We start from the raw sequence: 26,798 nt of genomic DNA, 5'->3' as shown, positions 1-26,798 counted from the left end.
GGGCTCTAAATTGTTTTGATTATTTAGTTAAAATGTATTTAATTTTGTTTTAGATAACTATTATAATTATAATAAAAACAATCTATATAACAATGTGAACTTCATTTAATCTAGTTCATTTAACAAAAAGTGTGTCTTGTCAGCTTTACTTAAAAATTATTTGTTCAGCCAACATAACATTGTTGCATAAAAGAAACTAATACAGACTTGCATTTGAGGATGAGAAAATGATGACAGAATTTTCATTTTAAAGTGAACTAAAGAAAAATTTAGTTAAAGGTTTTTTAAGGAAACAATTTTTTAACACATTTTTATAATCTGAAGAACTTTTTTCACCTATACAATAAATCAACTATTTGTGAAACAAAAAATTTTATTAGATGTTAAAGTTGCTTTAAAGAACCATTTAGACAAGAAAATGTTTTTTTTCTATGGAATTGTGAAGCACCTTTATTTTTCAGAGTGAGTCTTATGTAACAAATTTCATTTTTAAAGACACATGACCTGTGTGTGATGATTAACATGAGGAAAATGTTAATTAAGAAAACCAGTCCTTATTTACTCCAATGCATTCACAACTCTATTTTAATTTCCATTTAGGCAGTTCCTGTACATCAGGCTCATAACCAGATTTGTGACTTTCATCCCCTATAAATATTGTTTGGGAAAGAGGCTATTGTGTGCAGTCAGGTTAGGATTTTCTACACATAACATCTGACAGAAGGTAATGTATAATCAAATTGTATTGGCCAAAAAATATTTTTGTCCTTGTAATGATATCTGATTTATTTACATGATTCAAATAGAATAATAAAACCTAAAATAAAAAAGTAAAAATTATACTTTTTTAGCCTTGACCAAGATATCTCTTACTTAATACAAATTACAAATGTTACATTCTATAAAGTTTGCTACCATTATGGCAGATGACTTTACAGAATCAAACACAAACGCACATACACTGAAAAAAAGATTCATTGAATTTAATCATTTTTTTTTAAGGTAAGTGCTTGCAATCAATTTATTTATGCTAGATTTAACAAAAAACATTAGTAAAGTAAAGTAAAATATAAAACTTTTGTTTAAATGTAGCTTAAATAAATTGTTTGCAACCACTTACCTTAAAAAAATGTAATTGAAACATTTGGCATGTGTCAGACCATTTTTGAGATGTTCTATCAAGTTAAGTCTTGTTTACATTACTTAATTTACCAAGGATGAAGTGTTTTTTTTTTTTAATAATTACTATTAAAGGGAAATTCCGCCTTGAAATGATCCTAGGGTTAATAACAAACGTGTACCGAGTTCGACCGTTCACTCGAGTTTGTTTTCATGCTAGTCTAACGTGACCAGTGTTATTGCTAAATGCAAATTAGCATGTTATGGTAGCCTTCGGGGCATCAGTGCATTAAAAACGAAATCGCTATGTCTATACTATTAATAATGCTCAAAATAACCCCACACTTACACTGTAGCACAATGAGGGTCTCTATATGTAAACCGAAGCATTGAGAACTTTGCAAGTGTACAGGCAGTTTATTAAAAAGAAACATTTACCGTTCACGTCTGGATCACATATCCATGTGGGCGCCATCTTGGGAAAACTAAACTCTCGCGTGAAACGTTGTTGCCCTGAACAGGTGTTGTGCTTTCACGCGAGAGTTCCGTTTTCCCAAGATGGCGCCCGCATGGATATGTGATCCAGACGTGAACGGTAAATGTTTCTTTTTAATAAACTGCCTGTACACTTGCAAAGTTCTCAATGCTTCGGTTTACATATAGAGACCCTCATTGTGCTACAGTGTAAGTGTGGGGTTATTTTGAGCATTATTAGTAGTATAGACATAGCGATTTCGTTTTTAATGCACTGATGCCCCGAAGGCTACCATAACATGCTAATTTGCGTTTAGCAATAACACTGGTCACGTTAGACTAGCATGAAAACAAACTCCAGTGAACGGTCGAACTCGGTACACATTTGTTATTAACCCTAGGATCATTTCAAGGCGGAATTTCCCTTTAAGTGACCTAATGCTGTTTGTGAATCTTTCTGTTGACTAATTAATCCTCCAGTAATCTTGCAGCAAAGCCAGTGTGGACATTTATGTAAAGTTGCTTTTTTGGTAGATGTTTAGAAACAGCATGCTAAAAATGCTATATGTTTTAACTGTAAATTTCCATAGGACCTGTGCTTGTGGACAGTCATGATGTTGGTGATATTATTGGCTGTATTTCTCATCAGGGGGGCCTTTCAGCCCCCCTGGGCAACAGCTTTCAAACCCTTAACTTCCAAGGGCTCCCTCACCCATCGACAAATCACTGAGATGGCCATTCTCCGCAAGACTGCAGAAGTGTGTCGTGACATAGCCATTGCTGAGGGGCAAGACTTCAAGCTAACTGTAAGAGCAGAACTTAGGGGTGTAAGCCATTGAGGTGCAAGGGGTTTCGATTATTTCAGAACTCAGGGATGGAGCTTGACAGCAAGCCAAATTTGTTTACCATTTTTAATGTAATGACTGAATGTTCAACTGAATTTGTGAAATAATTTTATGAAAAAAAAATTCAGTCATTTATACTCACCCTTATATTGTTTAAAGGCACACTATTTAAATTTTTTGAAATAAATTATCCAAAAATCACTAGCAGAGTGCACACTGTCAGAAAAACAGTCTGCTGGACTGTGTTTTTTAAAGGTCCCGTTCTTCCTGTGTTTTTGAAGCTTTGATTGTGTTTACAGTGCGCAATATAACATGTGTTCATGTTTCACGTGTAAAAAAACACTGTATTTTTCAAACAATTTACTTATCTCTATACGGCTGCTTTGACTGTCCTAAAAACTGTCTGATGTCTTCTTTGTTCTATGAAGTCCCTCCTTCAGAAATACGTAATGAGTTGTGATTGTGTAGCTTGTGAAAAATTCTTATATTGACATCATTCAACCAGGAAGTAGAGGCTGGTCCAAACCGGTCATTCGCTGTATGCTTTGAAAGAGGACTGTTTAAGAAAATATATCGCCTGGCAATGAACTTTGAGCTTTATTAACTAAAGTTTGAAAAATGGGATCAGGAAGAAGGTGACTTTTAAAGTGAGGGGTGCGCCTTCTCAGGAGTGCCAGAGTATGTCCAGGAAGGCACAAGCTTCTCCTGTGTAATAAGCTTACAAATTTGGCTTCGTTCACAAAACAGCACACTACTGTTATTTATGTATGTCAGTAATGTTTTCAACATTATTTGTCGTAATTTTATTTTTAATAGTAAGAGTTAAATTAGAGAGCTTTTTAACTCTTTCCCACCAGCATTTTTTTTTAAGTTGACAGCCAGCGCCAGCATTTTTTTATGATTTTCACAAAAGTTTAATGCCTTCCAGAAAATGTTCTTTTTAAAATATATAAACATACAAAATATAAAAATGAAAGAAAAGGCCATCTGTTTTAAACAAACATTTCATACTGTCTTCATTTGTTTTCTTTTCATCACCTCTCAAATATGGGTAGGTTTCTTCAAAAATTCAAAATTTTGTTAACCCACAAAAAGGCGTTAAAGGCAGAGGTAAATCGATATAAATCGGATGAAAAAACAGTTTTGTAAAAAATCCAGAACTGAAGCCACTGGGCAGCTTGGAACTAAATCTTTGACACTTTTTTTTTAAAATATTCTCCATTTTAAACCATATTTTTTTCTGGTAGAGAGGGCTATAGAATTTATATACATGTACAAATTGGGCGCAAATTGGTCCCCTTCAGAGGCCAGACCCATAGTTTCCAAAGTTTGGGGCGGGAGGTGAATATCATGCCCTGCTAGAAGAGCTAGAAGGTCCGAGAACCATGTTCGGGCCTGCCATTACAGGGTTACCAAAATCAGACTGGTTTGTTCCTGATGAACTCCCGGGAGCAAAGCGATTGGGTGGAAAACTTACAGACGTTGCCTCAGCCATAGCGTCCAGACCCAACAGGGCTGGATGTGAAAGGGAAAACCACAATGTGCAAAGAGCCATCTCTCGAGACGCCAATAGGCCGGCTTTGGCTCGACCAAACCTTTTTTAGATCTCCATCACCACTTCTGGGTGGAGACTCCATTACCCCAGCCTCAGCCCCTGCTTCAACAGGGCATCTGCTCTCACATTCTGGACTCCGGGGACGTACATCGCTCTGAGTCTGAGTGACAAAAAATAACAGTGAGAGCAAAGGAGAACCTCGTCCGCCAGTCTATATAGAGGGCATTAACTCAGGCCTCCCTAACACTGGATGCTGCCGCCATCTGACCTAACACTCCTGAAAGTGCTTTACGGTGTAAAGTTGGCCTTATCTGATGCTAGACACTGATGCCAGAATCAACTCAGTGATTGCAGGAGACATATGTGCCTGCATCTTCACTGAGTCCCAAGTCACCCCGAGACATAATATTTTCTGCTGGGGGGTTAAAATGCCCTTTTTGGCATTGAGCCATAGCCCTAGGCGCTTCATATGGCCAAGGATGACATCTCGATGCCGAACTGCCATCTCTCGAGACTGGACTAACACCAGCCAGTTGTCTGTGTAATTCAATATTCTGATCCCTTGAAGTCTAAGAGGAGCAAGGTTTAAACCCATGCATTTTGCACGCTGAAAAAAATAGCCGAACGGCAGGAGCCGATATTGGTATGCTTTGCCCCCGAAAGCAAACCTTGGGAAATTCCCGATGATGCAGGAGGATAGATTTATGGACATAGGGGGCCTTTAAATCTAACGAACCAGTCCTCGGACCTGACTGACGCCACAATAGAAAGAATTGTCAGTTTTTTAGAATTCATATCTCCTCAGAGATCAACCATTGAGCCGGGTCACAACATAATAGTTCTTCGTAACATGGAGACAGGGGATTATCAGTAAACTCATTTGTGTTTTCTGCATAAACACTAATTACATCTAGATCCTCAGAACTAGAGTAATTCACAACACTCCCAGTTGGAACGGGAGAAGCCGACCCACGGGCTCCCGTTGAACCACGAGGCTTACAGGGATAGCCTGACTCGACAAACAAAACCATGGAACGGAACACTTTAAATGGCATTTTCTCACAGTGCACGCACGCCTCCCACTCGAGGAACGCGTGTGTGTGTGGTCCGTACCCAAACATACACACAGCTCGTGCTTTCCTTGTCAGTAGGCTTAAAAATCTAGGACGGGGGTAACACACGTACTAAATTCCTTTCTCTTATCCATGTTCTTCATAGATTTTTTTAACTGATCTCATCTCAAATTCACACAAGTGTTTACTGAAAATAGCAGAAGCTGTTTATCTCCGCCTATTTATAGTCTTGCGTTGCGACATTACACGTTACGTCAACTGCCGGCGTCTATATATAGACCTAGTTTGACACAATATTCACTTGCGTCACGCTGCATAGCGCTCCCTAAAATGTCATTAGCATGACACAGCATTAAGATTCCCTTTAAAAGGGAACACACCTACTGATAGAATTTATACCTTGTAATGCATAGTAAGTCTGTTTGAATAAAAGTGTCATTTATTTATTTATTTAATTAATTTAATTTATATTTATTAGTAATATTATAAATATATATTTCTATTTGCAAGTTGCATTTTTACAATTGTTTTCACTCTCCATATTCAGATCGACAACACCCTGACTGTATTTGCTGTCCAGCAAGCCTGCTCAGAATTGCATTCTCTCCACTCCACACATGGCTTTCAATCAGCTATTGTCAGTATTTATCATTCTAATGCTGCTGTGGACATAAATCAAATCGATCCTGAACGGCACTGTGATGCTGAAAAAATCAGGGAAGCACAGCAGCTTATTACTGATGGCATGAAATCAGTGAAAACCAACATAGATGAAGAAAGCTATGTTTTCGCTCGCATCCGTTTGGGGATAATATGTCATACTTTACAGGTATGGTATAACAAGGCCAGTGTGAATATATGAAGAGCTCAAATGCAAAACCCTGAGTGAATGTTTTCTTGTAAATGAGCATTTTTTTAATCAAGCTCTTATGTTTAGGTTCAGCAAGTTCATGCAAGTTATTGGTAATTGAAATACCAACAAATGTGACTTTAGTCATTTCATTGGTATTTATCAAATTTAACTTTTTTTTAAAGTAGCCTACTGTAAACTACTAAGTAGATGCAAAGATCTCATCTTCTAAAAAAGTCTGTAGTCACTCTTCACTGTCCTTTCCTAATAAAGGGAAAAGACTCACGAATTCAGTCAATGTCCTAATAAAATCAATAAAATATATTTGATACAAAACTCTAAAAATGCTGGGTTTCAACGCACAGTACAGACAACAACAATACGTAAGCAATAGAAATTGTTTATATAGTTTTTTGTTGTTGTTATTGTTGTTAAATAACTTAAATATCTATAACTATGAATTTACTGCTGTTTGAATCAGACATGTCTATAAACGAATAAATAATGGATGTGTTTTTATGTACAGGATTTCTACAGTCACAGTAACTGGGTGGAACTGGATAAAAGTGTTCCTTTTAGCAAACTCATCAACAGGGATGCAATAATTGACAACATAGCAGATATAGTGACAATTGTTCCCACTTTTTTTTCACATTTTAGATAAAAATCCTTTGTGGTTCTAAACACAAAGCGTTGTTTAATGGCATAGTTAAAATGGGTAATTAACAATTACTTGCATACAATATTTTTATTTTATTCAGTTTCAGAATTTTCTTCTAGGTGTCATGTAATGGATAATTGATAACGTCTCGGTTACGGATGTAACCCTCGTTCCCTGAAGGAAGGGAACGGAGACGTCACGTCGTGACTGACGAATTGGGAACTCGCATAGAGAGACCAATCAGCTTCGCTTGTATGTAAAAGAGCCAATGAATGTTGGCATGCAGTATTTGCATAATGTTGGCTCCACCCCGCCAGGTGGGTATAAATGCCAGCAGCAGACTGCATTCAGTAGTTTTTCGCTGAGGAGCCATCTAAAGGCCGGCCGACTCAGCAATGGTACAGCGGCTGTGGCGACGGGACGTGACGTCTCCGTTCCCTTCCTTCAGGGAACGAGGGTTACATCCGTAACCGAGACGTTCCCTTTCAGTCGGTCACTACGACGTCACGTCGTGACCGACGAATTGGGAATCCCTACCAAAACGCCACGGAAGGCTGTCCCTTCCAGTGCCCTGCATTAACCTTTCACCCCTTTACGTAAGTGAAACCTGGGTCTATGCAGAGGAGGCCGGTCACTGCTGTTCCAACCCACTCAGTAACCACTAGGCACCACTGGGAGCGTTCCCGCTGGCGGTAGCAGAGAACACTGCGGAAGCCACATCCCATAAAGGTTTCTTAGGCGGCATATTACGATATGGAATAACCGCATAGGGCTTTCTGCATATCAAAAAATCTCTGGGGTGGCTATCTAATGAGACTACACCTATACAGAGACTGCAGACTTAAAGTCTGCTGAGGGAAAAATGTGGGATTGAATTAGCTCCACAGACATTACACACATGGGATCCCCTGTCTAGGGGTCGCTCATATGGACGCCAAAGCTCAACACAGGTTTTCAAGAATTCATCTGATGCAAAGCTGACATCAAACGCTCCGCCACGTCTGATTATCATGGGTGTTGGAGGAAGTACCAAACTCTACCAAAACATCTCTTTGGGATTTATGGCACCGATATAACGTCATACCGGCAAGGCAAGCTGACACCTGAACCTGGGGCTCCCAGTGTCTCTACCTATTAGAGGTGAGTACACAGGAGGAAACCGGTTTAACACGAACACTATAAAACCTAGTGAAGGTATTGGGCGTCGCCCAGCCCGCAGCCCTGCAAATGTCTGTCAGCGAGGCACCACGCGCCAGCGCCCAGGAAGACGCTATGCTCCTAGTGGCATGCGCCCGTAACCTGAGCGGGCACGGGAGGTCTTGCGATTGATACGCAAGGGAAACGGTGTCCACTATCCAGTGTGACAGCCTCTGCTTGGAGACAGCTTTTCCCTTCTGCTGTCCTCCGTAACAGACGAAGAGCTGGTCTGAGGTCCTAAAGCTTCGAGTTCGGTCCACGTACAGTCGCAAAGCGCGGACGGGACACAGCAAAGCTAAGGCTGGGTCTGCCTCCTCCAGGGGCAGTGCTTGCAGACTCACCACCTGATCTCTGAAAGGAGTGGTGGGAACTTTGGGCACATAGCCAGGCCTGGGTCTCAGTGTAACACTGGAGTCAGCAGGCCCGAACTGTAGGCACGACTCGTCGACCGAGAAAGCGTGCAGGTCCCCTACCCTCTTTATCGAGGCCAATGCGAGTAGGGTTAAAGTTTTCATAGAAAAAAACTTGACATGCGCTGACTGCAGAGGCTCGAAGGGGGCGTCCTGGAGAGACTTTAGCACCACGGACAGATCCCAAGAGGGTATGGAGGGAGGACGGGATGGATTCAACCTCCTCGCCCCTCTAAGAAACCTGATGACCAGGTCGTGCTGACTGACCGACCTGCCTGCTATAGGGGCATGGTAGGCGGAGATTGCCGCAGCATAGACTTTAATGGTGGAGGGGGACAGCCTCCTCTCCAACCGGTCCTGTAAAAAAGAAAGCACGACGCCGATCGGGCAATCCTGGGGGTTCTCTTGCTGAGAGGAACACCACTCAACGAACAGGTTCCACTTCAGTGCATAAGCCTGTCTAGCAGATGGTGCACGCGCTGAAGCAATAGTGTTTGCTACCTGCATGGGTAAACCAGTCAAAACCTCCGCGTCCCGTCCAAAGACCACACGTGGAGATTCCACAGGTCCGGGCGCGGGTGCCATATTGTGCCGCCTCTCTGAGAAAGAAGATCCTTCCTCAGGGGGATTCGCCAGGGAGGGGCTGTCGCGAGAAGCACCAGCTCTGGAAACCATGTCCTCGTGTGCCAGTATGGGGCCACGAGGAGGATCCGCTCCTCGTCTTCCCTGACTTTGCACAACGTTTGTGCAAGAAGGCTCACTGGGGGAAACGCGTACTTGCGAAGACCCCGAGGCCAGCTGTGTGCCAGTGCATCCGTGCCGAGGGTTCCCTCGGTCAGGGAATAAAACAGCTGGCAGTGGGAGGTTTCTGGAGACGCAAACAGGTCTACCTGTGCTGCTCCGAACCGTCTCCAAATCAGCTGAACCACGCGGGGGTGAAGTCACCACTCTCCGGGGCTCACCGCTCATGATAGCTCGTCGGCCGCACGATTGAGCACACCCGGAATATGAATGGCACGAAGGGACCTCAGATGCTTCTGACTCCACAAGAGGAGATGGCGGGCAAGCTGTGACATGCGACGGGAGCGTACACCACCCTGACGGTTGATGTAGGCAACGGTCGCTGTATTGTCTGTACGGACTAAAATATCTTTGCCCTGTAACTCGCTCTTGAGGCGGACCAGAGCAAGATACACCGTCCACAGCTCGAGGCAGTTGATATGCCAGTGCAGTTGGGGCCTCGTCCAAACACCTGAAACTGCACGCCTGTTGTAGGTGGCGCCCCAGCCCGTGGCCGAAGACCACAGCATGCCTGGAGACCTGTTCCAAGGGCACGCCTGCCCGGAGAAAGGAAGGGTCTGACCACAGGCGAAGGGTGCGACGGCACGCTGGTGTGACTTGCACCCGGTGTGTGCCGCTGCGCCACGGCCATTTAGGAATTCGGCCAAGCAGCCAATGCTGAAGCGGTCTCATATGGAGCAGTCCGAGCGGTGTCACAGCCGCTGCCACTGCCATATGCCCCAGGAGCCTCTGAAACACTTTCAGGGGGACTGCTGTCTTGTGATCTAACGAACTCAAGCACCTGAGCATTGACTGAACACGTTCCTCTGTGAGACGTGCCGTAAGTTCGACCGAATCCAAAATCATACCGAGATAAGAGATCCTCTGCGTGGGGCAGAGTTTGCTCTTTTCCCAGTTGACCAGAAGACCCAAGGGGGCAAGATGCCTGAGCACCATGTCCCTGTGTTCGCAAAGCTGCTCTCGAGTCTGTGCTACTATGAGCCAGTCGTCGAGGTAAGCAAGGATGCGAATGCTATGTTCCCTGAGGGGAACGAGGGCACCCTCCGCGACCTTTGTGAAGACACGGGGGGACAGGGAGAGCCCGAAGGGCAGGACTTTGTACTGATATGCTCGCCCCTCGAACGCAAAGCGGAGAAAAGGCCTGTGTCGGGGGAGTATCGAGACATGAAAGTACGCGTCCTTCAGGTCGATGGCTGCAAACCAATCCCCTGGACGGATGCATAGAAAAATGCGTTTCTGCGTTAACATTTTAAACGACAGTTTGTGAAGTGCACGATTCAAAGTACGCAGGTCGAGGATCGGTCGTAACCCACCGCCTTTCTTGGGTACTATGAAGTAGGGGCTGTAAAACCCCGACCTCATGTCGGCTGGAGGGACCGGCTCTATCGCGTCCTTCGCCAGAAGGACAGCGATCTCCGCACGCAAGACGTGGGCATCTACATCTTTCACAGTGGTGAAGAGGACGCCCGCAAACTTGGGGGGACGCCGGGCGAACTGGATCGCGTAGCCGAGTCTGATGGTGCGCAGAAGCCACCGCGACGGGCTGAGGAGCTCTGACCAGGCTTCCAGGTACCGTACAAGCGGGACTAGAGGCACTACAGACGTACCCACAGTGGGGCAGCCAAGCGAAGCCGAGATGCCCACAGTGGTGCGCTGTGTAGGCGCCCGTGAGGGGACAGGCGAGCGTATGGGAACACTCAGCCGGCTCCGCTGTTGGACAGCGGGGCAGCGAGGATGCCCGTGCACGTCCGCTGGCGAAGGAGGAATGAGCGGGCGGTTTGGCTCCAGAGGGCCACCCAGCATGCTCATCACTCTCTGATAACCTGGAGAAGGAATAGGAAATTGCTCTTTTGGTGAAGTTGTGGGTGCCGGCTGAAACAAACTGTAACAAAAGATTCTCCACCCGGCCCTCCTCCGGGGGAGGGAGCGGTGCGGTCACCGTCTCCCCAAGAGCAGTCCTCCCATCTCCAGGTGGTCCGTCTCAGGGCCGCTTACCCTTATGTTTCCTACCGGGATTCGCGGGAGCCTGGATGGGCGTGGCGCCCTGCCGACGACCGGATCCACGACGCCGCTTAGGTCGCTGCTGGGGCGGCGCGGGACCGGAGGCAGCCGCCGGTGGACGCCCTCGGCGGGAAGCAGGCTGAGGCGCTGCCACCGGTGCAGGGATGGTAGCAGCAGGCTGACGCCGAGGCAGGATGTGACGGATCGCCTCAGTCTGCTTCTGTGCAGCCGATAACTGCTGGGCGAAGCTTTCGACCGCATCACCGAAGAGGCCGGCCTGGGATATGGGGGCGTTCAAGAACCGTGTCTTGTCCGCCTCGCTCATATCAGCCAGGCACAGCCAGAGATGGTGCTCCTGGACCACCATGGTGGACATCGCATGCCCAACAGCCTGTGCGGTGACCTTGGTCGCCCGTAGCGCCAGGTCGGTAGCCGCACGCAGTTCTTTAAGGGCTGTCTGGTCGTGACCACCCTCGTGCAGGTCCTTCAGTGCCTTAGCCTGATGGACCTGGAGCAGCGCCATGGCGTGCAGGGCTGAGGCCGCTTCCCCACAGGCCCTGTAAGCAGCTCCCGTCAAAGCGGACGAGTACTTACAAGCTTGCGAGGGCAGGGACGGCTTATCCCTCCACGAGGCAGCAGTGGCTGGACACAATTGCATCGCAACCGACCGCTCCATGGTTGGAATAGCCGTGTACCCCTTGGCGGTCCCGCCGTCGAGAGTGGTAAGGGGGGAAGGCTTACAAGGCCGGTTACGGGAGGCGAAAGGAGTCGTCCACAACCTCGTAAGCTCCTCATGCACCTTGGGAAATAAAGGAACCGGGGCGGAACGGGATGGACCAGCGCGAGCCGCCCCGAGAAACCAATCGTCGAGGCGAGACGGTTCAGGTGGTGGAGGTGGAGTCCAATCCAAGCCGACCGTCTCAGCCGCCCGAGCGAGCATGGCAGCCATCTCCGGATCTGACTCGGTTTGCGCTACAAGCCCCGACGGCGGCAGCGGGTCTGAGCCGGCATCCGAAAGTGACTGCCCACCCTCATCGGAAGAGCTGAAGGATAGGTGTGGTACACTCGGTCCACTACCTCCCTCCGAACTCTCAGCTGGCAGCGGAGCTGAAGAGTGAGAGAACCCGGAGGGTTGGTTCCCTGCGGGGAGCACTCCCACTGTCACCCGTGGCAGCCCGGAGCTCGTCGACACCGAACGAGGCAGCGGGACGGGGGGCGTCTTACCCAGGATATAAGACAGCCTAGTCTTCAGCTCCGAGATGGTCATCTTCCCGCAATCGGAACATGAACCATCCACGAACGCTGCCTCAGCGTGTGTAACACCCAGACACGAGAGGCAGCGATCGTGACCATCCGACGGTCCCATATATCGACCGCATCCAGCAGCACACGGACAGAACGCCATCTTTAAAAAGACGCGAAACCGCCCGTGGAGCACAGAGAAATGTAGTCTTTAAAAAGACACAAATCACTGTGCAGCTCTTTTTGTGAGGAAACTACTCTTTTAGTGCAGATGGAAGATGAAGCACACAGGGGAACAGTAACCACACGCTCTGGTTTTAAACTCAAAATGAACGTAGGCAGTGGAAGCCGCTGTAGCGCTGTCACGCCAACTACCACGCACAGGTTCCTACTAAATAACATACAAGTTACTTCTGATTCAGCAGTACACAGCTGATGGCTCCGAATCGAAAAGCTACTGAATGCAGTCTGCTGCTGGCATTTATACCCACCAGGCGGGGTGGAGCCAGCATTATGCAAATACTGCATGCCAACATTCATTGGCTCTTTTACATACAAGCGAAGCTGATTGGTCTCTCTATGCGAGTTCCCAATTCGTCGGTCACGACGTGACGTCGTAGTGACCGACTGAAAGGGAAGCTGGTTGTTATCACAGATTATACCATGGGCCTGTCGAATGCTTTATTCTGATTGGTTGAGAAATGTTCCATGGGTGTTGATTTTATTCTGTAAAACGCACACTTAACTGTCAAATGCCTTAAAATAACCACCAGAGCAATGTCTTAGCAATTTCTGTGGTAACCATTGTATAATTTACTCCGGTCCTTTGAATTATTCGAAAATAATGCACACCCGTAGTGCATTACCACATGTTTTTGAATAATTCAACGGCCTGTCATCAATTATTCCTTACATAAATCCTGCCATGGTTTATTCGCGATAACAACCGACCAGGATATTATCCCACTTATTACATGGCTGTTTGTAACATGTAAATAAGAGGACACAAAAATATTCGTTTCTAAATATATGTTATATATGTTAACTATTGTGCATATTTATATAATTTTATTTGTAAATAAAAAAAAATATTTTAAACTGCACCTATCAAGATGACTTGTACTACCTGAATGAGGTGGTGTTATCAGTTACAGGTGGTTGTTTTCTGGGAATGACAAAATGGCGCAACCTTTCTAGTCAGATATGAGCATTCTAGAGAGCTGTAAAATAATAAGAGAAATTAAACAAATTTTAAAAAGACCATTTTTATATTGCGCTAGTTGAATGTTCTACGCTGAGCACTGACCCCTGTGTAATCATGGAAAAATATATGACCCTGCATGTAAAACACCCGGCTTAAAGTGATAGTTCAATAATAATTTTATGGTAAATCACTTATGCCTGTGACGTTCTAAACCACAAAGTGCTTAGATTGTCTGTAGAACACATTTTTAGATATTTTTATGAAAACCGTGAGGCTTGTGACGGTCCCATTGACTTTAGTTAGTTTCACAATTCTTTCCCCAGATAAGAATGAAAGACATTGGCTAAAAGGTTCATGTTTCATCAGTAGTTCAATAATAATATTATAAAGCAAAGAGAACACTTTAGGAGCAGAACAAATTTGTTGATTAAAATCGTTCATTTTGTGTTCTTTGTGCACAAAAGTGTTCTCTTTGCATGTAATAATTTTATCACTTAAAACTCATCTATGAGCATTATAATAGCATATTTAAAGGTTTTTTTCTGTGACAGTAATTTGTTCATGCTTTAAAATTGCTTGATTGTAACTCTACAGCCTTGCCTCATTAAGTTTACATGGATCACTGAATATGCAAATTAGTCCCCGCCTCTACTCAATCGCACAGCTCGGACCACAGGGGGACTTTAACATAATTGACAATGTACCACAAAAGCTGTCAACAATTATTATTGTACATCTTTTAAATTAAATTATTAAGGTGACATCTCAATAATTTTTCACTTTGTTTTCATTTTGTTTATTACAAAACAAACACATGTCTAGGTATCAACACAAGAACATGCAGAAACTGCAACGGAGATAATTGCACTGATAATATTGTACCAGAATTAAAAGAGAAGAACCTCCTAACCTCAGGATATTTCGGTGTGTTTTCCTCATCCAAACCTGACGGTAAGAAAGTGTTTCCTCCAATACAGTAGTATGGTTTTAGAGCTTAGAGGCTTAATCTTTTATTTCTTTTCAGGCAAGTGTAGCCACGGTGGCAAAGATGACAAGACCAGTTTTAAAGAACCTACTGGAGGTATCAATAAAGATGAGATCACCTCAAGTCATGGCATCTATCACCAGCGTGCTGCAAATCTGGCCATCAGTGCTACCATGGAATTGCTGGAAGACATTCGACTGGCCAAAGGCAACCAGGCCTTTCTTCAGTATGGGACCCTTATTCAAAGACGTTAATTTTTTAATAAACCATAATGATTTTTTTAAGGTTAAGCTTGGACAGCAAATACACAAATAAATGTGCAAGACATATTTACAACGATTCAATGATTTTACATTTAAAAATAATTTAGAATTAAGAGCCTATAACAAAAATATTCAAAATAAACTTATATCAATTGTAAAAGACAAAATGTTTTCTCACCTTTGCAAATTACATTTGATCCGTTTTTTTTTTTTTACAAAAAAGTGTGTAAAGTAATTGATTTCCTACTTAATGTCTCTCAGGTTGGTGGGGATGAACAAGACGTCAGTTCTGGCTTTTGTTATTGACACCACAGGCAGTATGTCTGATGAGATCGAAGAGGCAAAGAGAGTGTCCTTTAACATTATTGACAGCAGGATAGCATCAGCAGAGAAACCGTCAGAATATATCCTAGTTCCATTTAATGACCCAGGTAGAGCTGTTATACTATTTTATATATGACATGACATGACTACTTCAAAAATGTGTGGCGGTGGTGTCTAGTCATGTTTTGTGTAAATGTACACGTAAAGTTCACATTGTGTTGAAGTTATCACAGTTATGATATAATATAATATTTCTATTAAACTCCTAAAATTATTTAAAAGTGTTACATTTCAAAATTTTTGCTGTCAAATCAAAGTGGGCTCCATAAACTGTTAAGAGTTCACTAGTACTAATATTCACTAGTAAAGATTTTGTGTTGTAACAATAATTCGGCTATATACTTGTATTTTTTTTGTGTGAAACTTGGTTTGCTCTCCAATACACTAAATACTTATTCTATAATTGCACAGATCATCACAGGTCTGATATAAGCATAAATGCTAACATGCCTGTGACTACTCCAAAGTATATCCAAATTTTATTTCTGTAGTAATATCACTTGAGAAGATATTGTAAAACTTTCATGAGATACTGTTTGATGTCTACAGATTTCGGACCACTAATAAGGACTCGGAATGCAGAGCTTTTCAAAGAAGCAATCAGTTTGCTCAAAGCTAATGATGGAGGAGATGAACCAGAAATGTGCTTATCGGGACTCCAGGTGGGAATTTCAACGTGTGTCTATGTACTGTATATAAACTCTAAAAAGTGCTGGGTTGTTGTAACTCTGGGTTGGGTGGGTCACTATTGGACATACTGCTGGGTTAAAATGACCCAACTGCTTGGTTGCTTTAACCCACCTTTATTCCAGCACCTCACTGCATCTCACATTGTTTTATGGCGCTCAATGTGAAAGCATAGGATTGCATTCAAACTGCCTAATAATGAACTTTAAAATAATGTGTTATGAAGTCCTAGAGTTAGGAATGCTAAAATGTTTTAATCAATGTTTTGCTTCTTCAGCTGGCACTGGGCGGAGCTCCTCCATCTTCAGACATTTATGTGTTTACTGATGCTGGAGCCAAAGACTTTGAATTAGAAAGCACAATTCGAGCCATGATAGAAAACACCAAGTCAAGAGTAAGTGCCGGCAGTTCATTCATCCATTACCACTGCCCTATTTGTTACATCAACTGTTGATGAAGCACTTTTGTCTCATCTATGTTTCTTTCTGTATTTTTTCATCTCTGTTTCACTCTTTTCTTTGTGTGCCCCTAAACCCAGGTCAATTTTCTGCTGACAAAAGCCTTTTCATTCCGCAAAAAAAGAGACTCACAATCTCAGCGTTCCTTAACAAGAATGTCTCAACCACAAGTACAGCTGTACAGAGACTTGGCAGATGTTTCTGGTGGACAGGCAATAGAGGTCACTAAGAGTACACTGTCTCAGGCCACAGCAGTCATTACTGATTCATCAGCATCTGCTCTGGTATGTTAAAATAATCACAGTATGTATAAATACATATGTACATATATGTTATTATGAAAAATCTAGGTTTAAATTATAAACTTTAAACATTGTAATGTACATTATATAAAAATGTAGGACCCATTAATATGATTTATACCTACATATCTTTTTTTTAAGGTGACTGTCCTTCAGGTAGTGAGAAATCCAGCCAAGGCAGAAAACTTTTCTTTTGTGTTGGATTCATCTCTGTCCAATGTGACTCTGTATATCACAGGGGTCTCTCCAGTCTTTACCCTCTACAACCCAACAGGTGAGCTAGACATATCGTATATATTGACAATATGACACTAACTGCACATTATTAAGAATATTACTACTAAAGAAAATCATTCCTTAAAAATTCAGCAGTGTAGAATTAACGTTAAAAGTGAGTGGACATTTTTAATTTTTGTGCATGACCTTCTTGAATACATTGTAGGAGTTTACCATTTAGATGCCAACTTTATGGGAGGAAAGTATTTGATTCTTGCTTTGTGGTTAACTAAGGTTTGCGCTTTTCAAATTACTGGTATTTGTGCCATTATTTAATTCCCAAGAAAGCATGTCTTAAATTGCTGTGGATGTTACTAGGGCTGTGTTTAAAACCGCCTGCGATTCCCATGTGTGTTTCATCAGTAAAGCCGGTTCCTTGATTAGTAGTAAATTGCCATCAGTTGCTTTTAGATGGAGATTTACTACACAGAGCCATAGTTCCCAGAGAAGCTAGGCAATATCGCGCTCATAATCGAGCAAAAACTTCGATAATCTATGCGATTTTGCCTAGGTTCTCTGGGAACTACGGTTCTGTGTAGTAAATGCCACTCCATCTGAAAGCAGCCGATCGCTATTCACGGAATGGGCTTTACTGTTGACACGCGCATGAGAATCGCAGGCGATTTTTTGCACAGCCCTAATTGTTACGGAAATGAAATGCTGTGCCTGTGTTCTTCAACGTGCACATTGTCAGTACATTTTTGAATTGCGCTCTCACGCTAATTTAAAGTGTAAACCATGCGGCATGTATCAAAGAGTTGAATTGTGCCTGTTGTCTCTTTCAGGTGTATCTCAGTCAGGATCAGTGAAAGATGGTCCTCTAAGTAGCATTCAGACTGTGGGGAATCTATGGAGAATTCAACTCAACTCAGAGAATCAGACTGGGGTATGGAGCATCAGTATTAACTCTGCAAGCTCCTACACCATTAAAATCATTGGTAAGAGAGATTCCGTTTTTTTTTTTTTTTTTTTTTTTGAGATTCCGGTTTTGTTTGTAGATGTAATTTGAATTAGTTTCAGCTATAATATTGCTTTTTAAGTGCTGTAAATTAATTTTTCCCAAATTAAATATATTATTGCCTGTTCATCAGTATGTGACACATTATTTATCTGCATTATACACTTCAACACAGGTCAGAGTTCTTTTGATTTTCTCTTTAACTTTTTGGGATCTGAAGGACTTCAAGGGGACTTTGTGCCAAAAGAAAATCGCCCTATCAGTGGTAATGATCTCACTAACATCTTTGCCAAATATAAAATTTCTTATTACTAAAAGTCAAATTTAATTTAAAAAGTACAGAGTTTATCTGTGACTATTATACAGTTTCAGATTGTGCATACTGTACGTTTATCAATTCATGTAACCTGAAAAGCATTTAAAAATGTAATGTCATATAAATAAACCATGACTGATGTAAAAATGTATTTGAAAATGTTTTGTTTTTGTCATCACAGGTGGAAATGGCACCTTGTTTCTTTCTGTGACTGGAGGTGAATTGATCACAGTGACTGACGTACTTCTAGTTGAAGCTTCAGGGTCGAATACTGTTAATGGAACCATTCAATCATTGGGTGGATCAGACTACCTGATACACTTACAAAGAATCCCAGAATGGCCATTTGTAGTCCAACTGAAAGGTCTGTTGAATGGCATAACTCGATCCTCTCTTGGCCTATTCCAGAGACAGTCATCCACTCAACAAAGAGCCTCTAGCATAAAAATCACGGTAAGCTTAAAGACAATATTTGTTGTAAATTTGCTGTAAAGTCACATGCACAGTTGACAAACAAGAAATTTAGGAACCGTTTACACACTTTCAACCAAAAACAGGAAATTTTTGTATGCATTTTGGCTGTTTGTTTACACACAATGATGTTCTGGTTTACTGAAAATGTGAAATTTTGGAAACGGGGTTCAAAGTGAACATTTTTCTAAAATGATGCCATTATTGTTTCAGTGCAAACAATGAAAATGCAAATCTTTAACAAAAAATGGAAACATAATGTGCATGCAGATTTCGTGGTCAGTCTACAGGCATACCATAACAACAATTGTGGCCAACAGGACTGTGCTACTCGAGATACCACATTATTAATGCTTCTCCAACAAAGTTTACAAAATGTTGCCGCTTTATAATTTACGATCACTTGAGCTCTTTTTAAACAGAGATTACAGAAAACACATGGAAATGAGTCCAGGATTTGTCCAAATATTGCACATATTTAAATTGCGCTACTACTCGCCCACACAGAGTTAATTATCCACCAGCATCTCCACCCATGAATTTTAGGAATGTCATAATCCACCCCTTTTAGACACTTTTATGCGGGTACCCGACCCGTTGCAGGGAGTGTTTTTACAGAGAAGATCTGTAACTCTGGGTTACTCAGATGTTACTTAGATGTTACTCAGAGAAGAGTTGCGATGGGGTTTATTCAAGTCACAGCTTCTGTTGGCGACACCTCATAAGGAGTGCAAGCGGAAGATGTAATGCAACACATAATAAACTACGGATGAGGAAAAAAGGTGCTCGGGTTATGAAAAGAGGAAAGATGAGGAGAAACGAGCAAAGATTAAAGTAGACTACAGTATGTATGCAGTGCAGAGTTTGAGCCAGTTTGAGTTTGTGGCCCCTGGTCTAAAGTTTACTTATTACCTGTGATTTTACCCTCGAGGACCACGCATGTGCATTTTGTTTATGATAAGATCATTGAGCAAGTGACACTCTGTTCTATTATGCTGGTGAATGATCTCCGCTTGAGCACGGATAGTGAGGAGCTCCCTGATCTCTGCTTTAGTCCATTTTACAGATATTTCTCATCATGAATGTTGATCTGCATTTAAATCTCCTGTGTCTAAGAGCTGAACATTAACTTCTTGTTGCAATGAAAGGGGATCGCACACCGGCTGCGCAGCTCGGCGCCGCACAGCTCGGCGCCGCGCAGCGCCGTTCTAAAAAAATCGAACACATTGTTTTCTATGAGTATACGCACACCGGTGGCGCCTGTCCGCGCTGCCCAGCTGTGACTCGGGAAGTTGCTCAAATCCCTGTCGCGCCACACAGCGCCACTCACATAGTTTAACATTAAATAACATCATATTTGCCCCAAATCATTAACGATTAACTTTGGCTGCTAACGTATATTTTGCATTTTGAAGTAGACGCTATCTGACGAAGCTATTTAATGTGCACTTCTGGTTTACGATACCTTCGAGTTGTCCTAGACGAGACTCAACGCGGTGCTGTGCGGTGCTGAGCTGCGCGGCCTGTGTGCGATCCTCTTAAGGCATTTTTTCTTCCTTTTGTTCACACAAGAAGCATTCCGTAAATGTGACGGCAATGTTACTGGGTCTCCTTTACAGGAGCAATCCCAGAACATCTACTGGACATGTTTGTGTTCACACAGCATGCTCTCTGCCAATTTTTACGAAAATTTTCCAGGATCAAAGTGCTGTGTGAATGGAGTTTTGTAGTAGTAAATCTACATCATTGTACATCCAAACTAAATCTTTTTGTTGAACTTTTCCGTTTTTAAGACTGTTGTTGTGTAAATATACCCTAAATATACTTGCTGAGTTTGCTACAGGAAAAGATTATCTGAAACTTCTAAAACAATGTGAAATCAGTTACTTAACAGCATGATACTTACAGAATACATTCTTTCCTTTATCAGGCCGAATCACAAAGCACTTTACAGGCTGGAATCCCTCTGAATGTCAACTTTACATTAACCAGTAATGGAAGTGCAGGCATCTACACCATACGTGCCAGGAATGACCGTGGTTTCAACGTCTCTGTCCCCAGTTCCCTGAGTGTGGAGGAAGGAGGAAGCATTCAGGGAACTGCAACGCTAACCCCTCCCTTCAACACAGTGTCTGGGACTGATGTCACTCTCATCATTGAAGCACAAGCTCCAGGATCCACTGACCTGAATTATGTGACACTGCGACTCACTGTCATGGCTGAGGTAAAAACAAGAATAACAATCAACAGTTGTCAATTACAGCTGCTACTGTAGATACACAAGAATTTTAAATTAAATCACTTAGTACAACCCACATCACTTTGAGTGGATTGCACCAAAAGGATTAGGCTTAAATCTGGTTTAAATCAAGGCTTATTTAATAATTCTGTTGCACCAAACTTTAAATCTTGTTTAAAAATAATCAGGATTAAATTTAATTTGTCATTTTGATCCAGGTTTAATTTTACAGTAAAATATTATCTTTACTTCTGTTGTTCCATAACTTTAAACATCCGTTTGTCTTAGTTTACATGCAAGCTTGCAAAGGAAGGTTTTCAAAATATCCACTTTTTATTTGGCCGGAGTTTTTAGAAAGAATCTGTTTCAGAGGTAAAAGCTACGTTTACGTGTAAACTAGAGGCGCAAACGAAGGTAAATTTCTCTGTTTTTCAAAATAACCATGTACGTGTAAACGTAGCCTCCAGGGTAAGATTTGGGGAACCCTGCTCTATGGAATTAAAAAATGGGGAATATGCTGGGAGGAACAGCATCATCATACGAGGGTGTACCCCAGACCACTCATTGACAAGGCAAGAGTGTGGGAATGCCACTGTCTAAGATAATGACAATTCATATTTAGTGATTTTATACTGATCTAGGTTGTGTATAATAGTTAGGAATAGATGGTTTCTTTTTGGTTACCATAGCTAAAACAATGGAGTTTGGGCTGCTTTAATGACATCCATGTCAACATGTCTTCTGCTCTGCTAAGATAGTGATGATAAAAACTGAGTGGATCCTAGTTTTTTTAACCAGGTCAAAGCAATACAAAAACTGTAATTCTCTTTTTAATGACAACGTCAACATTGTTGCTGTTTAATTACACAGGAAAATTCATCATGGCAAACAAAATAAAATTGCAGATCAAGGTTTTAACCAAGGTTGAAGTTTTAATCCAAGATTTGTTAATTGTTGTTTAAATAGGGGTGCAACACATATTGAATTAAAATTAAACTGGGATCAACAAATCCTAGATTATCGCTAAACTCTTAATTTAATCCTTGTTGGTGAAACCCACATGACTTGAAGTTGTTTTTATGTGAGATTTTTAATTCTGTATCTTCTGACATTACCTATTTTTTTTTAAAAACAAATGTCATTTTTTTAAAACCATAACAAACACAACTGCTACACACTTATTCACTTCAATTATTCTTGTTTTGCGACAGATAACTGATGTCTCTAAACCTGTGTGTGAAATAGTGAGCATTAAAGCTGACTGCCCTGTGGTGTGCAGCAATGCATCATGGGAACTTTCTGCAAACCTGACGGATGGTAATGGTACAGGCATAGCCAAAGTGTTCATAAACATCGGCAACGGCTCTCTCAGTACAAGTCAACTAATGAGTGAGGATGGCACTAATGTGAGCGTAGCTTTCTACAATGCTTCCTGCTGTTCTCCAGAGGTGCAGGTAGTGGCTGTTGATGGGGTGGGAAATGTGGGTAAATGTTTCACTTCTATTAAGAAGATATCTGTAAATACCACCACCACAGCAATACCTACCACAAATACCACTCTAATGCCTGCCACAAACACTACAGTAAAGCCCTCAGTGGCCGCCACATCTAGCGGAGGTTTTGTGTCATTCTCTAAGTATATTTTGCTTTTCATCTTAGTTGTTTTCTTTATGTGGTAAAGGGAAACTTAGGGCCATACTGGATACAATATCAAGTTAAGCATGCTGATTAAACATACTGTATATGTTTTTTCTTACAAACTGTCTGTATGTCACGCTTAGATGTAAGAGCACTGTTATTCTGTGTTTGAAATGTTACCCATGCATCTAATATGTACAATAATCACTCTTTTTGTGGGGGGTCATTCAGAAGATGAGCAACTCTGTTTTTTCCTAATGAATATGTATGAATGAAATAAAAATAATGTACAGTAGGCTATGTAGAGTCGAATGAGTAGAATAAAAATTTGATAACAATGATTAATAAATATAATGTTCAGGTACTTTAACGTCTGCTTGTCATATATATATATATATATATATATATATATATATATATATATATATATATATATATATATATATATATATATATATATATATTTTTTTTTTTTTTTAATAATAATAATAATAATACCTTACATTTATATAGCGCTTTTCTCAGTACTCAAAGCGCTTTACATATGAACGGGGGAATCTCCTCAACCACCACCAATGTGCAGCATCCACCTGGATGATGCGACGGCAGCTATATTGCGCCAGACCGCTCACCACACACCAGCTTATTAGTGGAGAGGAGACCGAGTGATATAGCCAATTAGTATGAGGGATGATTAGTAGGCCAATGGGCAAGTTTGGCCAGTATGCCGGGGCACACCCCTACTCTTTTCGAAGGACATCCTGGGATTTTTAATGACCACAGAGAGTCAGGACCTCGGTTTAACGTCTCATCCGAAGGACGGTGCTTTTTTTTGACAGTATAGTGTCCTCATCACTATACTGGGGTGTTAGGACCCACACAGACCACAGGGTGAGCACCCCCTGCTGGTCTCACTAACACCGCTACCAGCAGCAACCTGGTTTTCCCAGGTGGTCTCCCATCCAAGTACTGACCAGGCTCAACCCTGCTTAGCTTCAGTGGGCAAGCTGTCTTGGGCTACAGGGTGATATGGCTGCTGGAGATATGGCTGCTAATTCAGATTGTCTGTCACACAAAGAGGAAATTCAATTTAAATATACAACACACAAAAGTCAAGTACAGTCATTTAATTTTTTTAGGCTTGGTGTGCATAAAAATGCACATTATTTTAAAGATCTACAGTATTTGTATATTTCTCTAGGTGTTACAATTTTCTTGAAATGTAAAAAAAAATATGGTGTCTGCATGGCTGAAGGAATACAATATAATTATGTGATGGTATGCTCTTGGCATTTTGTTGTAATGAGTTAAAATAATTTTTTTATCACAGAGAAGATTGTTAGTGTCCTGCATACAATAATTTTTCAGCTCACAAGGCTTGTACTGTAGACTTACAGTATAATGTGCTTATACCCAGGGCCGGTTCTAGATATTTGGAGGCCCTAGGCAAAATTTATGCCCCTCACACTTCTTTAATTTTCAGAGTAATCGGAGAAAGTGTTTTTTTCTACCCTGTAAGAATTCATTTGACCACTACTGTCAGTGATTAAACACGTTTTCCCCATTACTTTTCTGTTTTATAAAGTTAACAAATTGATTACATTTATGTTAAAATTTAATTAGAAATTATGCAAAACCACATGTGTTAATAATTTTAAGACAGGTCAAATTTGTTGCTGTGGATGCAGTAATTTATTTAAAACACCGCGTTTTTGTGATAACACATGATAGCACAAACACAACGCTAAGACAAAACATAGCAAAAACCCTAACTGTAAAAAAAACTACAGATAAACACCTTCTAGAAAACGTTTTTGTTTTTATTTTAGCTAGGTATGAAGAGGAATTCCCCTACTGATACAATATATAAAGTTATTTATAAGACTATGGATATATTTCTATGTCAATACCTTTGTATACCTTAAATATCCATTAGTTGCCACTGGAAGTTAAACGAACCACTAAGCAGAATAATTAAATTGTTTTTTTTTCCCCAATAAATATGCATCATGTTTTCATGATTTGAAAACTAAAATAAAGTGTAGAGGACTTACAGGGAAAAGTAGACAGTTTACTTTAGGTAGGCTACTTTAATAACGCAAGTTTTGTTTGCTATTTGACTTATACAAACTTTTTTAACTTGATTATTTTGATAGTCAGCTCTCCACGCAATGCTATTGTGCACATGCATTCAAAGTGTCTAAACAGAATCAACAGCGCTCAAGTATGATCTGTCCTGAAATGACGTTGATACACAGAACAAAGCTAAGATTTTTTTTTAATACCTGCATCATGTGCTGAACTGTCTTTGCATGCTGCTTTTGCTAAGCAGGAATCAAAGGACCTGATAGACACTTTCAGCGTCACTCAAAGTCGGTCAGCTGCAGAGATTCGAATGCTGTTCATAGGCTTCTTTAACTTCATGAGGCACTGCAAGAACCGACAGTGAATGATATCAAAACACTGCGAGAGCGAATCAAGAAATCATATAGAGGTCTGCTGATCAGTCGTTCTCTTGATGTCAGCTGCCTGCAGTTCCTGCAGCAGAAGCTCCGCATAAAGTCGAACTCACCCTAAAACTTTACTTAATGCTGTCAGTAGTGATTGTCGGACTAGCGCACATGGATTTAGCAGTTATAGAGGCCCCCTCTCCAAGCTTGAGGCCCTAGGCATTTGCCTACTCTGCCTATAGTTAGCGCCGGCCTGCTTATGCCTCAGGCTTTTCTTCAACTGATCCTCACCCTGTAACCATTCATAAAACTCTGTTTATCTATCAACACTACACTGTTAAAAAATTATGTAGAACTTACATTATTACTGTCAGCTGTTTGCCAGTAACTTACTGTAGATTTATATGTATGTTATTTACTGGCAACAGTTTGTTCAAAGTTAAATGAACATTAAAAATTAACAAGTCTTTTTATTTACAGAATAAAACCATCAAATAACAGCCTCATGTAAAGCATTCTGGGAACCAAAATATGAAGGAAACAACAGAAAAAGGTTGATGAGGATTTCTGGTTCACAAAATGCTTTGCATGAGGCTGTTATTTTATAGTTTTATGCTGTAAAATCATAGACTTGTTAATGTTTAATGTTCATTTAACTTTGAACAAACTGTTGAATGTTAAATAATAAACCTTTAAATCTTACTGGCAAACAGCTGCATAACTACAGCTAATTTTTTTAACAGTGTGATAATAAACCAGTGGTTTAAAATCTCTCATACTCCCAGGGTTTAACATGATGACTTGTGGCTCTATAACGCACACATAATTTGCCATCAAAAATGTTTTGAGTAACATGTCAAGTAATAATGATTGGTCAAGAATATGTGTAACATATATGATTTTACACAATCATTTCTTGTACTACTGTAAATTCAGAAATGCATGCTGTTCACCCACCATGCTCTCAGTGACCCCATTTTGTTCTTTGAAGAACAGTTCATCTGCAGGGGTAAAGCTGTGCTGCTGATAGATGTCAGTGCTCTCTTCACTGCCAGTCAACATCTTTGGCAGCTAACATTATGAGATTAGATACTTCTAGGATATGATTATGTTTAAATCAACTACACTTCTTATGAACAATATATGTATGTTTTATTTTCACCTGTTACTTTTTTGTCCACTCAAGTTGCTGCTTTTGAAATGTACCCCAAAAATAAAAAACAAAATTTAAGTTACATTTAAAGTTAAATGTATTAAAATCATGTATCTGCTAAATATGTATTATATAGGTTACTTACTAACCTACAAATTGTCTTTTAAAAGTTAAGATTTGTGTTATTTTTAAAAAGTGCAGTATATAAAAATTAGCAAAGTATAGCCACATGAGCATTGACGGGTATCGAACCCGGATCACCACATGCAATGCTGAGAGCATTAACCACTAGGCCATCATTTCTAACAGTATTTCATGCTTTCATGTGAGTAGTACATTTTTATAAAAAAATTACCGCCTTCTCTTTCATTTTGATCTATTTGATCCACTTTCGACTTCTAGGGCTGCTCAAGAATAGCGTGCATGCGCAATTATCTTGACTATAGGGAAATCTGGATCACATTAGTTGGATTGCGTAAGCGTTTTTGAAACCGCTTTAGCCTCGCCTCATTTGTTAGGTTAATTCAAGTCGAGTTTGTAACTTTAATCCTCGCTTTCCCAAGCGAGTTTTATGAAATAGCCCTCTGATTTTGCAGAGTTCGACGTGTCCCTGGGTCAACAAGGGAGGGGCTTTGAAAAAAAACTTTCAAACAATCAGCATGTTCTGAGGGCAGAAAAAAATATGTTCACAAAAATGACCAATCAAAGTGCTCGTTACTGGTTTAAGCCCTCAACGTAGCCTTCAAGGCAGCTTCTGCAGTGAAGCAGTTTGAGCTCACCATTGGT

At 41.3% G+C, this 26,798-nt stretch overlaps 1 protein-coding gene and 1 pseudogene across 1 annotated transcript; one reads left to right on the top strand and one right to left on the bottom strand.

Moving 5' to 3' along the window:
* Positions 1-593: 593 nt before the first annotated feature.
* Positions 594-22,773, top strand: LOC129444362 (uncharacterized). Its single transcript, XM_073866340.1, has 20 exons — positions 594-724; positions 2,184-2,399; positions 5,614-5,895; positions 6,443-6,562; positions 8,703-9,119; positions 10,387-10,504; positions 11,235-11,384; positions 11,554-12,100; positions 14,232-14,383; positions 14,457-14,643; positions 14,942-15,111; positions 15,614-15,726; positions 16,029-16,145; positions 16,290-16,493; positions 16,653-16,785; positions 17,573-17,725; positions 17,921-18,010; positions 18,243-18,514; positions 20,463-20,756; positions 21,983-22,773. Exons 2-20 carry the CDS (start codon positions 2,205-2,207, stop codon positions 22,448-22,450), a joined length of 4,182 nt encoding a protein of 1,393 aa, XP_073722441.1. The 5' UTR covers positions 594-724; positions 2,184-2,204; the 3' UTR covers positions 22,451-22,773.
* Positions 22,774-23,333: 560 nt separating this feature from the next.
* On the bottom strand, positions 23,334-23,450 carry LOC129445542 (5S ribosomal RNA; annotated as a pseudogene).
* Positions 23,451-26,798: the final 3,348 nt, after the last annotated feature.

Source organism: Misgurnus anguillicaudatus, chromosome 3, assembly GCF_027580225.2.
Source record: "Misgurnus anguillicaudatus chromosome 3, ASM2758022v2, whole genome shotgun sequence".
Classification (NCBI taxonomy): Eukaryota; Metazoa; Chordata; class Actinopteri; order Cypriniformes; family Cobitidae; genus Misgurnus; species Misgurnus anguillicaudatus.
This window is presented reverse-complemented; position numbering and strand designations above follow the sequence as displayed.

Bases quoted from the DNA above. Each gene is read 5' to 3' on its own strand.
- LOC129444362 (XM_073866340.1), top strand. From the start codon at position 2,205: ATGATGTTGGTGATATTATTGGCTGTATTTCTCATCAGGGGGGCCTTT. The intron at 10,505-11,234 runs GTGCGCAGAAGC...TGCTGGGCGAAG, and splicing joins TCGCGTAGCCGAGTCTGATG to CTTTCGACCGCATCACCGAA. The intron at 20,757-21,982 runs GTAAAAACAAGA...GTTTTGCGACAG, and splicing joins GACTCACTGTCATGGCTGAG to ATAACTGATGTCTCTAAACC.